Source organism: Brachycentrus maculatus, unplaced genomic scaffold, assembly GCF_059751285.1.
Source record: "Brachycentrus maculatus isolate JH-2025_06_01 unplaced genomic scaffold, ASM5975128v1 h1tg000293l, whole genome shotgun sequence".
NCBI lineage: Eukaryota > Metazoa > Arthropoda > Insecta > Trichoptera > Brachycentridae > Brachycentrus > Brachycentrus maculatus.
This window is the reverse complement of record NW_028281044.1, coordinates 232,555-248,865: the sequence shown is the minus strand read 5'-3', so window position 1 is coordinate 248,865 and position 16,311 is coordinate 232,555. Positions and strand designations below refer to the sequence as shown.

Sequence of the window (16,311 nt, the reverse complement as noted above, 5' to 3'; positions counted from 1 at the left end):
TTTTCCTGTGTAAAATTAATTTGTGCGAGATGTGTAAAGCGCACGGATGTGTTGATTAAACGATTTCGTTACATTATTTTTGATCGTTCATCATGGCAGTAGATTATTTTGAGAGAGAGTAAGTATTTGATATTGCGATCACCGAAATAGATTGAGATAGAAATTACACGTTCTGATATGAAAAGCCTGAGTGCAACGCATTATGTAACAAGAAAATAATATACAGAGAACGAGAATTAATAGCTTTGATTTCATGACGAATGACACACTGAATCGTTCCGGCGTTAATGGCCATTAAAATTATCTTAAAAACAAGAAAAAAGTATGAATAATTACGACCTTTTACACGTTTTTAAAAAGTGAAAAGTATCATCAATCTCATATCAAGAAGATTTTAATTTATGACAGTTTTCAGTACTATGAAACAACGTTGAAAATTCTTTATTTATCAGCTGAAATATTCAAGGAATTTGATATACTATGATGAATCGCGTGATCATATTTAATTTATTTTCGTGTCCAAATATAAAAATATATATTTACTCGTACACATATATGAATGCTTATAACATGATAGGTCTATCCCAACATATTGAACACGTGTCACGTAAAAATAGACCATCAAAAGTGTAAAAAAAGACAGAATCGTTTCGTGGGAATAGTATTTGAATGAGGGGGAGATTGTAAAAATATGCAGTTTTGAAATATAGGAATTCCGAACTAACCAGATCTTCAACTGTTGGAATTTCTATGATTTTAATCCATAGAACATACCCAGCACCATTGACTTAATCGATTTACAAAATAAATGAAAAATAGGTCTCATATTAGTTGTACCATATATTGGTACATTGTGGAGTGTGTATTATTTATTTATTTATATTACCTACTTTAGAAATTGGGTAATAATTGAAAAGATTAGGAAGAGCTCTTTGCGGTGGTATGGACATGTGGAGCGAATGGGTAACGAGACAATGACTAAGAAAATATATGTGGCGAATGTGAGAGGGAAAACAGAACGTGGACGACCGAAAAAGACCTGGCACGATCAGATCAATCAGTACCTAAAATCTGGCGGTGTCAAAAGTCTGCGTAATCGGAGGGCATGTATGACTAGATGTATGGATGTGAATGAGGCGAGGAGTGTATGTCAGGACAGAAGAGTGTGGCGTTCCATGCTCTCTGCAACCCCTGCGGGGAAACGGCGTGATGGTAGTAGTAGTAGTAGTAGTAGTAGTAGTAGAAATTGGGTCATATAATGTTTAACCAAACTCGACATCGAAGTTGGAGTAATAAATACAATGTAGAGCCATACTCAACATGTAAGATAAGGGTTAATTTTTGGCTACTCGAAGTATTTAACTGGTAGATTATGCGTTATGGTGAAATAATGAAAGAATGCAAAGCTTAAATAAGCATTATCGATAAAATTAAGAAAGGTGTGTTGATATGGTTTGGGCACGTGAATCAAATGAGTGTAAGAAAATAGAACGGTAAAACAAATTTATGAGGCGAATGTAGTCGAAAAAGGAGCGGAGGAAGTCCGAGAAAAACTTAGCATTATCTGGTGTGTCAAATATTTGAAAGCGGTCGGGTCAGGAGTCGAAATAATCGGCGGGTGTGTATGAGGAGGTGCATGAATGTGGAAGAAGCGAAGAATGTTTGCAAAGACAGAGTGGTGTGGCGTTTTATTCTCTGTGATGGTTTGTTAGTTTGATTATGCGTTGGGATTGTACATAATTTATTCGACAAACACTTATGACATTAAATTAAATATCAAAAATACATTTTTATTTGTTTAATCATACAGTGGAACCTCTCATAACGATTAATTCGCATAGCGAGCAAAAAAAGGTGATTTTTTTCTCCCTTAACGAGCGACAATTAGCATAACAAGTTACATAGAAAGGCAAGTCCCTTTTTCACGACATTCACTTGTGAGCCGGGACTTCCGCGTCAGTCAAAAGAATTTTTTTTTTGACATCTCATCAAAGATGAAGAAGAATATGGAAGTCTGGGCAATCAAATGGAAATGATATTTTCTGGCTTTTCTCATGTGTGTGATTACAATCCAGGGTTCGGACCTCACATACTAATAAAAGAGTTTCTGCTCAATAAAAAGCTTATTTTCATCTCACCAATAGATGTCTCTAGTGATTCAAGAACAATGTTTCAAAATTGGTTCATATGTATAGAACTTCCAAGAATTTGAGTAGTGTGATTGTCAATAATGAGTAGAATTGGTGAATGTGACACGTGTGTAAAGTGATCACTTAAACCAGCCTATGGCGGTCGTCAGCCCCGTAAATGCCCAGACTTCCATATTCTTCTTCATTTTTGATGAGATGTCAAAAAATACTATAAAAAAACTCCTATAATTGGAGATAATCCAGATTTGTGAACAAGTATTTGGACACACTCAAAATGTTGTAAAAAATGTTTCGCTTAACGAGTAAGATTCTGGTACGAATTATGCTCGTTATGAGAGGTTCCACTGTATACCATGAAAACATTTGAGGTAGCTTGACCTACGTCGCACTGCAGTGGAAATAATTGTTGAAATATTTTATTATTATTATTATTTCCAGCTCAGATAAAGATGCCATCAGGAAAGACAGATCTTCCTATCATCGAAGACAACCATGATGGAACAGTCAGCATCAAGTACGAGCCGAGAGAGGAGGGTTCTCATGAGTTATTGGTGAAATACAACGGAGAACATGTTCAAGGTAATTTTAACTTATGCTTAATGATAACCCGATTCTCTGATTTGTATCAATTTTTTTAAAAAAAGGCAGCTTATAAATCGCAGTCGTACAGGAAAAAGTGGCCTCGCAATGTGTTTCCGGATATGGATCGGAGAGTCTTCATGTCGGAGGTTCGAAGTCGAGATTTTGTTCTAGAAGTATCTGCTCTTGCTTCAATCGTGGCTATTGGTCAAACACATGTTTTGTATATTTTCATTTTACTTTATTTTTTTACAGGAGAAATTGACAAACTAACAAAATGTAAAATGTTCAGGAGGGCCATTTAAGTCACCTTTGCTTGGCAAGAAAATAAGCATCAATGCAGTTAGTCATTTTAACAAGTCAATATATTATGCTTCCAAGTTTAAAATCCTTTGAACCATGACCATGAAACGAGCAAACCGATCATCACAAAGATTGTGAAAACCCCTAAGAAGAACTCACTACAGTAGAACCTTTATCTTTATCAGGCCTTATTGTTTGAAAACATTAAATATAATAGGGTATTATAAGCTTAACAGTTGTAGAGCCAGTTCATATGGGAATTTCGAAAGTGTTCTCATTCTTCAATCCATTGTTTTTTTAATGATTTTAAATAATTAGACCTAAACAAGATACATATCGCTCACTTCTTTCAACAACGTCATGTATCAAAAAACTTGATTTTTCAGGAGATCGTTTTTAAAGTTTAAAAATATAATCAAATGTATTCAAAATAAATATCAAGCCACTTATTGAACTTTTTACTGTGCAACAGATCTCTTTAGGTAAAACCTGTCCATTTGAAAAATATTTAGCATATTTTAAAAATAATTAAACAATACCTTTTCTTCAAAATGCAAAAACAACACTTTCTGCCCTATAGCGGGTAAATATTAAGTTAAAAATATGCCGCTATTGCTGGGATATAGTACATTATCTGGGCATTACGAAAACATGCACAACTGAAAATTAACGATTTTTGATATATGACGTTGTTGAAAGGAGTGAGCAATATATGCAGCTTGGAGCTGCAGCACTAGTGTCATTCTCGATTTTAATAAAAAAACAATAAAAAAAACATTTTAACGCCTTTTTTTAACTGAGAATAACGTCGACTGCTAAACGGTATTGCATAAGCCGTAACTAGATTTTAGATTTAATTTTATAAAAAAATATATTATATTGTTTTAGGGGTACGAAGATTTTTTTGGATTTTCAAGGGACGCGATGAAGCGAGAAATATTTTTAAAATTTATTGACCTATCTTTTTTGTTATCCTAGGTTCCCCGTATAAGTTCCACGTGGACTCTATCAGCACGGGTTCCGTGACCGCTTATGGACCCGGTCTCTCCCTGGGAGCCAGCGGGGAGCCTAGTCACTTCACCATCAGCACCAAGGGGGCTGGCGGCGGTGGACTTAGTATGGCAGTGGAAGGCCCTAGCAAGGCAGAGGTTAGTCGGTAAAATTGGCAAAATATAACAAATATACTCATATCGTACTCGTACAGGAGAAAGTGACCTACTACCAAAACGTAAAATATTTAGGAGGGCCATTTAAGTCGCTTTTGCTTGGCAAGAAAATAAACACCAATGCAGTTAGTCATTTTTAACTAGTCAATATATTATACTTCCAATTTTAAAATCCTTTGGGTTTTTTTCAGGGCAATGTTAAGCTAGTAACATATCAATTAGTCAATGATCACGTTTTGTAAAACAATGCACTTGGTCATTTTCTCCTGGATGACTACGATATATTGATATCTTAAAAATTGTAACTTTAACGTTTATAAATATTATATTGTAGTTTGCCCCCCCCCCTCTCCTTAAATAATATTTTATTAATTATTTTAGCATATACATGTGCATAAAAACCATGATATTATTTATTTGACAAGAATCCCCACCACTCAGAGTATGTATAAGCGGTTTTTCCTCTGTTCGTTTCCTTATTAGAAAGCAACTCGAAATTTGTTCAGAAATGCATAAAAAGATTCGTATGATTAAAAAAAATAGAACGATTCTCTTTATTTTGTTATAATGTCAATAATGAAATACAATTAGCATAAATAAGTACTTTCAGTGCCTACTTGGAAATCAATTTGAATAATTTTGTACACTGGCAGCATTTATAAAGTTATTTTTGTTCAAAAACGTCAAAATTTTAAATTTGAATGATTTGTTTGTGCTTCGGAAAAATGTGGCTATTTTTTTTACTTTCTTGTAACAATAATTTTATCACGTTGTATCGTGCGGGATTCAATTTCTTTTTGATTTGTTACGTTACAATAACGTTGTTATTTTTCCATTCTGTGCTCGGTTTCCTGTTTGAAGAACAAATCAAAATCTAACTCGATTCTCACTTTCCGAGAGAAGTAATAAATATGTTTGTGATTTTAATATTCTTGCAACGTAAAAACATTTGTCGATTTAGAATATTCTCGTCTTTTTGTCGAAATTACGCAGTTTGTGTTTGTAGCCATTTTCTCTGTCACATGTCATCCTTTTATCATTAATCAAAGCTTATAACATTTTTTCATGTAGATTACTGCTCATGACAACAAAGATGGAACTGTTGCCGTATCTTATTTGCCAACGGCTCCCGGTGAATATAAGGTCAGCGTTAGATTTGGCGACAAGCACATCAAGGGATCTCCATTTACGGCCAAGGTATGTGTTTCGTTTACTGTTTATCACTCAAATTGTACCAAATGCAATGGCCGATTTTGGATGATGAAATTAAAAAAAAAACACTGTCTAGAAGAAAAAACAACTAATAGAAATGTTCATAAATTTAACTTGAGACTTATTAGTTCACACGGTGTATAGTGTATATTTCAAAACTTGCAAAAAATAATTGCATAATTGGCTATTATTATTAGCACTTTCAATCTATTTATATTTTTGATATGTATTGTATTCTTTCCAGTACCCTTTATTATAACCTAAAATAAAATGTAAACCCACACACAGGCCATGCCTTTGTAGGATCTTTTTTGTATTAATATAATATAATATTTGTGTTTCTTGAATGTTTTTCGCAGATACTTTGTAGCACATTTTATAAACTTTATAAAATAAAACAACTATGTTTTGACCACTTTTTATTGGTACACTTTATCCAATCGGTTTCGTCAAGAACCTTGTAATCATCAGGGTTTATGTACTAAATTCTAAAACATTGAAATACTCATAGTTAATTACCCTTCCCTTACCAAAAACTTCCACGCACTCCGTACACCATATGAAAATATGATTTTAAAAATATTCGAAACCGGTTGGATAAAGTGTACCAATAAAAAGCGGTTAAAACAAAGTTGTTTTATTTTATAAAGTTTATCATTTTTGTGCTTGTAATTATATTATATTGTGAAATACAACAAAAAAAACGCGATCCAATTTGCAGTTTTGATAAGATGCATAGTTATTGTCACATGGAGATTCATTTGGCATAATGTGAGTGATATTATTGGTACATGGTTGTGTGTTTATTGTTCTGAGATCTTCTACAAGTACTGCGCTCCTGGTAGTGAGGTCTAGTAAGAATCCAACTGTATACCCTTTTGACATAATGTTAGTGATACTATGCATAAAACATATCGCTCACTCCTTTCAAGAATGTCGTAATTCAAAAATTGTCAATTTTCAGTTGTGCATGTTTTCGGAATGCCCAGAAAATGTGCTATATCCCAGCAAAAGGGGCATATTTTAAACTTAATATTTTCCCACTACAGGGCAGAAAGTGTTGTTTTTACATTTTGAAGAAAACGTATTGTTTAATTATTTTTTAAATAAACTAAATATTTTTCAAATGAAGAAAAAACCTTCAGGTTTTACTTCAAAAGTTTTGTTACACAGTGAAAAGTTCAATAAGTGGCTTGATATTTATTTTTAATACATTGTATTATATTTTGTTAACTTTAATAACGTTCTCCTGAAAAATCAAGTTTATTTTATTTACGACGTTCTTGAGGAGTGAGCGATACGTACTTTAAGCATATTGGTCATACTAACTAAAACATTTAAAACTTTTTTTAAAGGTGAAGTATTTCCTTATTTTTCAATAACATTAGATTCCGTTTATTTTATTTTTCATCGCACACATATTCAAAATATTATGTTTACAATAATGTGTCCCCATATCTTTTTGTCCGCCTCCGTGGTGTAATGGTCAGCGTGTTTAGCTACCGTGCTGGAGGTCCCGGGTTCGATTCCCAGGGGGGGTGAAAATAAATATTAGTGATTTCATACTAATATTTATTTAATATGTATTACCCTGGACTGGTTCCTGAAGCGCAAGAGTGATCACCTTGCCTTCATGTAAGTAATGATCAAGATAACACTGCGTCAATTCGTTGCAGTGCCCTATGCACCATTGGGTGCGGATAAGGGTTATAATAATCCTCAAATCTTGTTTATTAAATTATTCATCTGTCGTGAGTTATGTTAACATGGATGACGTGGCCAAACGATACAATATATTGGGTTGATGCAAAAGTTTTGACCGTTTTTTACATATATTTTTTTAAATTTTTTTTTTCTTATGTATTATTTATTTAATAAATTATATAATTTCCATCAGTTCTTTTAACCTTCTTCCATCTTTCTATCAACTTATTAATACCAGTAGTATGAAATTCCGCGGATTTTAATGCGAAAAATGAAGTAAGGGATGTTTTTACCTGCTCTATTGAATAATTTTTTTCATCAATAAAATTTTTTCGCAGTGATCGGAATAAATAAAAATCAGAAAGAGCAAGATCTGGAAAATACAGTGGATGCTTGATAACATCCCAATTTAACTCATTTAGCTTGTGTTGGGTCATCATAGCCACATGTGGTCGCGCGTTGTCGTGATGAAACACTGCCCCTTTTCTGTTTACCAATTCTGGTCTATCCTTTTGAAGGACCATGTTCAATTTGGATAATTGCTGACAATATTGTTCTGCTGTACTTGTCTTATCGTGTTCCAAGAGTTCAAAACACACAATACCCTTATTATTCCACCAAACACAAAGTATAACTTTTTTTATGGATTTCGGCCTTCGAAGTTGTTAATGGGGCTTGTCCAGGTATAGTCCAATGTCTTTTTCTTGTCACGTTGTTGTACACAACCCATTTCTCATCTCCCGTCACCAAACGATGCAAAAAAGGTTCATGTTTTTGTCTCGCACTCAAAGCAACGCGCGTTGAAACACGTTCCAATAAATTGGCAGCCGACAATTGATGAGGTATCCAAACGTCGTACCGCGAAACCATTTCCATACGCTTTAAATGTCTTAATGCGATTGTTTGGTTGACTTCCATCATTGACACAATCTCCCTGATGGTTAGACGTGGATTGGTGTCAATTATGACTTTTAATTCGTCGTCATCAGACTTCAATGGCCGCCCGGTACGTGGTTTATAAATGAGTGAAAAATCTCCAGATCGGAATTTTGCAAACCATCTTCGTACCTGTCGAACTTTGATGACATCTGCTCCATACACTTCACAAATGTTTTTGGTTGCCACACTCGCGGTATTGTCTTTACGGAATTCATAAAGTAAACAATACGTAAATGCACTTTATCGAACGACATTTTGAAAAAATACAAGGGGTTATTACTGTACTCTAGCCAGGCCAAAACTGAATAGAAAGTAGAGGGAAAGCATCCTTTATACAATGGAATCATAAAAAAAGAAGATACTATTCATAATTTATGAAAAAATTTTTTTTACCTGGGATCATAAAAAACGGTCATTACTTTTGCATCAACCCAATAATTCAAATCTATCCGCCACCATTGTCCAATTATAATTGCTGTTTTATACAAATATTTCTTATTTAATGACTTTATGGATGATGGAAGCCGGCTAAACAGATTTATCACATAATACTCAAAGTTACTTGGACTGAATATAGTGCATGTTTGATTTTGTGTTTTCGATCTTTTAGTTCTATGCATATTTTCATACACTGTTATTGGAGATTTGTGTGAGTAATTATAATTGGGAAATATTATCCGGCTCCGTAGTGTAGTGGTCAGCACGCTCGGCTACCTTACTAGAGGTCCCGGGTTCGATTCCTAGGGGAAACAGTTAAATAAGAGTGATATTTTCACTCTAATATTTATTCAATACTACCCTGGTATTGCAGTGCCCTATGCACCATCGGGTGCGGATAAGGGTTTGAAGAAGAAGAATTTTTATCGACTTTTCACTCTAATTTTTATTCAATATTACCCTGGACTGGTACCTGAAGCTGAGGGCTTACCACCTTTCCTTCAAGTGTCAACGATCAAGATAAATTGCGTTTCGATGATGCAGTGACCTATGTACCATTGGGTGTGGATAAGAAGAAGAATTACTTACTTATAACCCTTATCCGCACCTAATGGTGCATAGGGCACTGCATCAAATTGACGCAGTGTTACCTTGATCATTATTTACATAAAGGCAAGGTGATCACTCTTGCGCATCAGGAACCAGTCCAGTGTAATATTAAATAAATATTACAGTGTTAAATCACTTATATTTATTTTCACCTCCCCCTGGGAATCGAACCCGGGACCTCCAGCTCGGTAGCTAGACACGCTGACCATTACACCACGCGGCGGACAGAAGAATTATAAGAAGAATAATTTATTTTCATTTTCTCTTTATGTTTTCCGATCTCAGCTAAGCTCATTAGATAATTTTTTACTAAGAAATAACATTTGTGAATTTTCCAGGTCAGCGGAGAAGGAAGAAAGAGGAACCAGATATCTGTAGGGAGCTGCAGTGAAGTGTCCTTGCCAGGGAAGATTTCTGATTCTGATATCAGGAGCCTCAACGCTTCCATCCAGGTATGGTATAATACAGTCGGAGTAGGAAAATGTGTGTTTTAGTTGATTTATAAGAAAGTAATAATCTCGTGGGGCGCCAAACCTCACAACTGTAGATAGGTGTGGCGTGTCTTCCGTAGCGCTTCGCTTCTGGGGGCGTAAATCCCAGAAGTCCTGAATTCCTGCGGCGAGAAGTAGAGAATAATTACCAAGTGAATAATTCTCAGGTCCGGTCACGATGCGTAGGTCGAGGTGTAGATACTGGTTCGTAGTCTGTGGTCGATGCGATGGTCAAGTCCAGGGGGAGAATCCAGTAGAGTAGCGAAGGGTAGAGCGAGCGGAGAAATAATACACCAAGTGCGGTCGTCCAGGATGGAATGATTTATTTACAAAAATGTACACATATTTATATCCCTACGGAGCTAATCCGCCGAGCTGGTCCCCCTATTGCCTACGTGCGCGGTTCCCACCACTTTCCCGCTGGGTTCCCGTTGGCCCCAGCTTAAGTATTGGGAGCCACGCCCCCTTTCCTCGCTCAGTCTGGCGAGTTTCAATATGAGGACGGAGTCGCACCGTACCATGTTTTATACAATATTCACATTACAATATCTTACATATATAAATAAATCATGCCTAACGCGAGGGCTGTTCCTCTGTGGCAAACAAAATCCTTTATTAGGAACAGCCCCTCGCTTATAATTCTAGTGCATTTATAACTAAGCAACCTAATTTATAAATGCAGTCCTTTTGCGGGCCGCGTTTTCATTTGGTCCGTTACAAATCTCTTTATACATTTTCAAACCCTTATACATTATACAATTTTGTGACTGTTTTTTCAAAAATGGTAGTCTTATTTTATCCTTATTTCTACTATGTTCATTAAACTTTTTATTTAAAACTATTTTATCCTAATCCATTTTGTTTCTGATTCCAGGCACCGACCGGTTTGGAGGAGCCATGCTTCCTGAAGCGCCTGCCGACGGGAAACATCGGCATCTCCTTCACTCCCAGGGAGGTGGGCGAGCACACCGTCTCTGTCAAGCGCATGGGGAAGCACATCACTAACTCCCCGTTCAGGATTACCGTCGGAGAGCAGGAAGTCGGAGACGCTAAGAAAGTGAAGGTAGGAGCCTCGTAGCATTAATATATCCCTTCATTCTTTGTCCCAATCACACATGTGATTCCCAATACCCGTGGATGTAGAAAACCAATGTTCTGTCTTTATTTATTTATTTATTTATTGAATGGCTAATGCCTTTAACATAATACGTATATCGTAGTCGTATAGGAGAAAGTGAGTTATTGGTGAAATACAACGGAGAACATGTTCAAGGTAATTTTTACTGATGCTTAATGATAACCCAATGCTCTGATTTGTATCTATTTAAAAAAAAAAGGCAGCTTATAAATTGTAGTCGTACAGGAGAAAGTGACCAACTAACAAAACGTAAAATGTTCGGGGGGGCTATTTAAGTCACTTTTGCTCTGCAAGAAAATAAACATCAATGCAGTTAGTCATTTTTAACAAGTCAATATATTTTACTTCCAAGTTTAAAATCGTTTAGGATTTTTTCAAGGGCAATATTAAGCTAGTAAGATATCAAATAGTCAATGATCACGTTTTGTAAAAAAATGCATTTGGTTACTTTCTCTTGTATGACTACGATATACAGTATCTAATATAAAAATACTCCAAAATACTCCAATACACATATAGAGAAACAAAAAGTCTTAAACATAAAATAATAATAAAATAACAATAGTCAGCACTGGTAAATACACGTCTGCTTCACACACTATCACCGAGCAGCGAGAGAGAGTGAAACACAACGTTTAAATTTATCCATTATAACATGGAGAAGAAATGCTCAGAAAATGTACTATATCCCAGCAAAAGCGGCATATTTTAAACTTAATATTTACCTGCTACAGGGCAGAAAGTGTTGTTTTTGCATTTAAAGAAAAGGTATTGTTTAATAATTTTTTTAAATAAACAAAATATTTTTCAAATGGAGAAAAAACATTCAAATTTTACCTAAAAAGATCTGTTCTGTTGCACGGTAAAAAGTTCAATAAGTGGCTTGATATTTATTTTTAATACATTTTATTATTTTTTAAACTTTAAAAACGATCTTCTGAAAAATCAAGGTTTTTGATATATGACGTTGTTGAAAAGAGTAAGCGACATATCAGTATTAATGATTTATTAATATAAATTTTATTTTATAGGTGACTGGAACTGCATTGAAGGAAGGCAAGACCAAGACTGACAACACTTTCTCCGTAGACACCAAAAATGCCGGCTATGGTGGTCTGTCACTCTCTATTGAAGGTGATTATTTACATTGCATATGATTAAAACGTAGTACACAACGGAGTCCTGGTTCCGACCCTAATTTATGGAAGTGAAACATGGAGTTGGCAGATGAAGGATGAAAGTAGACTGAATGCAGTCGAAATGCAATCTCTCAGAAGAATATGCGACAAAACGATGAATGATAGATGTTCGAATAGTGGAAGGAATGCAAAGCTGAGACAAGCATTATCGATAAAATTAAGAAAGGTGTGTTGAGATGGTTTGGACATGTAGAACGAATGAGTGAGGAAAGAGCGGTAAAACAAATTTATGAGTCGAATGTAATTGGAAAAAGGAGCATAGGAAGACCGAAAAAAACTTGGCACGATCAGGTATGCCAAATACTTGAAAGCGGTCAGGTTAGGAGTCGAAACAATCGGCGGGTATGTATGAGGAGATGCATGAACTTGGAAGAGGCGAAGAATGTTTGCATAGACAGAGTGGTGTGGCGTTCTATTCTCTCTGCCTACCGCTGCGGTGAAACGGCGTAATGGTTTGTTAATTAGTTAGTTAGCATATGATTAAAAGTTTTTCACTCAAAAGTATTATTCCAAATATTATTCATACTATGTAACGTAACACATTCCGTGTGCCGAACACGGCCCGCGTGTCCATACAAATATTTCTGCCAATCATTGGACTCAGGAGCAGTGTCCTTGTCATTTTTACCATATAATTTATCTATTTGTTTATCAAACGGCTAATGCCTTTAACATAATACATATATACAGTGTCTAATATAAAATACACTAATGAATACACTAATAGAGAAACAAAAAGTCTAAAACATAAAATAACAAATAGAAAGCACTGGTAAATACACGTCTCCTTCACACACTATCAGCGAGCAGCGAGAGAGAGTGAAACACAACGTTTAAATTTATCCATTATAACATGGAGAATGTACAGACTTCAAGGTGGATAAAAATATATTAAAAAAATCTATACTTTCAAAAGCACTGGCTAACATGTGAAGCCGCGGAATCGGAGAGAACATGCCATAGTTTGCATAATGGATTGAATGTATTACAGGGTCGCTTGAATCTATGATAATAAAAATTTAAATGATTGTTTCTTCAAAATCTTAAACCTGTGACGGGTGATTTTACCTGTGACAGCTAAAAACATGTTTTTTTTTACAAAATACTTTTTTTACCGCAATACCAGCGCCATGTGTTGAATGTAACAGCAACAGACACATTAATAAACATTTATCATAGCAGACAGCGAGCTTCTTTCTTTCACATCCATAGTCTTCATCTTTCAATTATTAAAGAAAACACTTGTTTTTTACCACTTGAGTTTTATTATAGACTACATGTTTCAGAAGTTGAACTTCCATCATTCAGGTAAAAAAAAACTCAAAAACATCAAAAAACTCAAAAACATCATTCAGGTAAACTCAAGTGGTAAAAAACAAGTGTTTTCTTTAATCATTATAACATGTCTCACCACAAAGTTAATGCCGAAACAATAAATAAAATGTCTTCATCTTTGTTGAGATATAAATATAAAATATCTCCTAAGTGGAAAAATCCAGATGTGTGATGTGTATTATTTAGATTTGTGTTGCATTAATGTAAATTAATTCAAACAATATCTGCACATGTTGATCTTATTTCAAATATTCGGTTGGGTTTTGCGATATTTAACACAAATAATAATAATAAATTTAGATAATTTATACAGCGCCATTTTTACTAATACTACCTCAAGGGCGCTATAATAGACACATCGCACATTCCTTTCAAGAACGTCATAATTAAAAAATCATCAATTTTCAGTTGTGCATGTTTTCGGAATGCCGAGAAAATGTACTACATATATCCCAGCAAAAGAGGCATATTCTTAACTTAATATTTACCCGCTACAGGGCAGAAAATTTCGTTTTTGCATTTTGAAGATAAGGTATTGTTTAATTATTTTTTTTTAATATACTTAATATTTTTCAAATGTAGAAAAAACCTTCAGGTTTTACCTAAAAAGATCTGTTGCACAGTAAAAAGTTCAATAAGTGGCTTGATATTTATTTTTAATACGTTGTGTTATATTTTTAAACTTTAAAAACGTTCTCCTAAAAAATCAAGTTTTTTTATTTATGACCTTCTTGAAAGGAGTGTGCGACATGTTTTATGCATATTATTTATTACTATTAATGACCATCGTAATACTAATGTGTAATGACAGCTTAAGGTAATTCAAAATGGCTGACCGCTCTATACATAGTTATGTAAGGCAGTATAGATTTTAAAAAGATAATATGTATTTACAAATCATTTCAATGCACTTTGTGATATTCAAGGTCCCAGCAAAGCGGAAATTCAATGCCAGGACTCCAATGACGGAGTCTTGAAGATCAGCTACAAGCCCACAGAGCCAGGGTACTACATTGTCAATCTGAAATTTGCTGACCATCATGTGGAAGGTTCTCCGTTCACAGTCAAGGTAAAGAAACATCTTACTGCTTTCTGTATAAAAAAATCATTGTATGTGACTACAATTATAATAATGTCTGTTTTACCCAAATTTCTAAAGCCAATAATCTCTTAAAACTGTGACCATCTGTATTATTTTCGCTGTTCATTATGAAGTTATTTACCGTAGAACGGGGCTACTTGGTCTTTGATGTGTTACTTGAGCCCAGTACAAAAAAAATAATTTAAATCTGTATTTGGTCTACAATAATGAACGTATCGAAATGATTCATTGTTTCCCTGATAGGTGACACTTATTGTCACGATACTTCGATTGATACCACCATCTAAATATTTTTTTGTACTGGGTTCAAGTAACACATCAAAATTCAAGTAGCCCCGTTCTACGGTATTTTTATTTCATCATATACATAATTCCAAATTACAATAATTTGCCCTTACTGAGGTTTTTCATGCTGAAGAGAAATTTTATAATAATTCTCTATAAAACATTACAAAAGAAAATTGTTTATGACATCCAATCACATACGATATGGCCAAATAATGCGATATTTTTCAGATCTATCCACTATATAGATCTTTTATATATTCATTTTATATTTTTTATGACTTTGTGGACAGCGGAAGCAGGTTGTTCAACTTTATTACATAATAATCAAACAAGTTTTTATTATTATAAAATGCTCCGCGTTTCGCACGCAGTTGACTAAGAGTCCAAGTTCAGTATCATTAAATTTATTTGCAATCTTTGAGAAGTTTTTTGTTTATGGGAGTGAGATGATGTTCATGGACAAAAATGATTTCAGGTTTGCCCATAAACTCAATATCAGAAGAAGTAATTTTCCTTTTTATTTTCTGGATGCCTGATAAGATATTGTCTTTGATTTTTCGATTTTTAAATTTCACAATCATATTTTGGTGTTGTCCAGCCTCGATGTTGAAAACCTGAACTCGATGTGCAAATTCAATATCTTCTGACTTCAACGGAACTCCAGCAAGCTTGGCAATGTTCATGACGATATCGCTGGGAAGGTCCTCGTTTTACTCGGGCACTCCAGAAATCTCCAAGTTATTTATCTGGAGCCATTGTTGATTGCGCACTGAGCTGATATTTTAGCTCCGAAACGCGTAGTTCAGCTTCTTTTAATTTATTTTCCATCTCGGAAAATGTATTATCCATTTCAAAAGTTACAGATTCTATGGCACCGTTATTTCATCCTTGATAATCCTATTCATATTGTTCACTAGAGTTTCTATCGACTTCTAACTAACTAACTAACTAACTAACCATCACGCCGCTTCCCCGCAGGGGTAGGCAGAGAGAATAGAGCGCCACACCACTCTGTCCTTGCAAACATTCTTCGCCTCTTCCACGTTCATGCATCTCCTCATACATACCCGCCGATTGTTACGACTCCTAACGTGACCACTTTCAAGTATTTGGCATACCTGATCGTGCCATGTTTTTCTCGGTCTTCCTCTGCTTCTTTTCCCACTAACATTCGCCTCATAAATTTGTTTTACCGTTATTTCCTCACTCATTCGTTCCACATGTCCAAACCATCTCAACACACCATCTAAATCGACTTCTCAAGCAGGGATTACATAATTTGGCTTAGTTTGTCTTCAATTTCTGTAGACGCCGTGTCACTCATCAATATATCGCTCAAGAATATTTCGCTGTATCGCTCACATTGTGACTGAAACAGGAGCGTTGGTGTTTAACCCTTTCAGGACAACTGGTTACTGCAAACTTAAAACAAATTGTCCACAAATTTAAAATAAATTGTCTAAGTTCCTACAGGTTTCTAGTTAAAACCATAGTGCAATACGTGTTGCCTATGTATGTGTGGGTATGTGTGGGTTCCTCGAGCGCCCGACGCGGCTGCTGAGGAACCACGCTCCACCGTTTATTTAATTTTCTCCGGACATTTACATCTCAAATCTAAAATTTTTTGCTCATCTATAAATATTGTGATAAGTGTTAAC

At 34.9% G+C, this 16,311-nt stretch overlaps 1 protein-coding gene across 5 annotated transcripts in view; it reads left to right on the top strand.

Moving 5' to 3' along the window:
- cher (filamin A protein cher) overlaps positions 1-16,311 on the top strand; it is a 106,700-nt gene that overhangs the window by 77,723 nt on the left and 12,666 nt on the right. For all 5 annotated transcript variants that reach the window (XR_015838254.1, XM_088267333.1, XM_088267332.1 and 2 more), the window contains 7 exons: positions 2,589-2,729; positions 4,011-4,180; positions 5,270-5,395; positions 9,439-9,552; positions 10,466-10,654; positions 11,761-11,863; positions 14,190-14,332. Coding sequence is in view for 4 of the 5 variants with exons in the window: in XM_088267332.1 (XP_088123458.1) it covers positions 2,589-2,729; positions 4,011-4,180; positions 5,270-5,395; positions 9,439-9,552; positions 10,466-10,654; positions 11,761-11,863; positions 14,190-14,332 (986 nt within the window). In the remaining variant the exon portion in view is untranslated. The remainder of the gene's footprint in view (positions 1-2,588; positions 2,730-4,010; positions 4,181-5,269; positions 5,396-9,438; positions 9,553-10,465; positions 10,655-11,760; positions 11,864-14,189; positions 14,333-16,311) is intronic.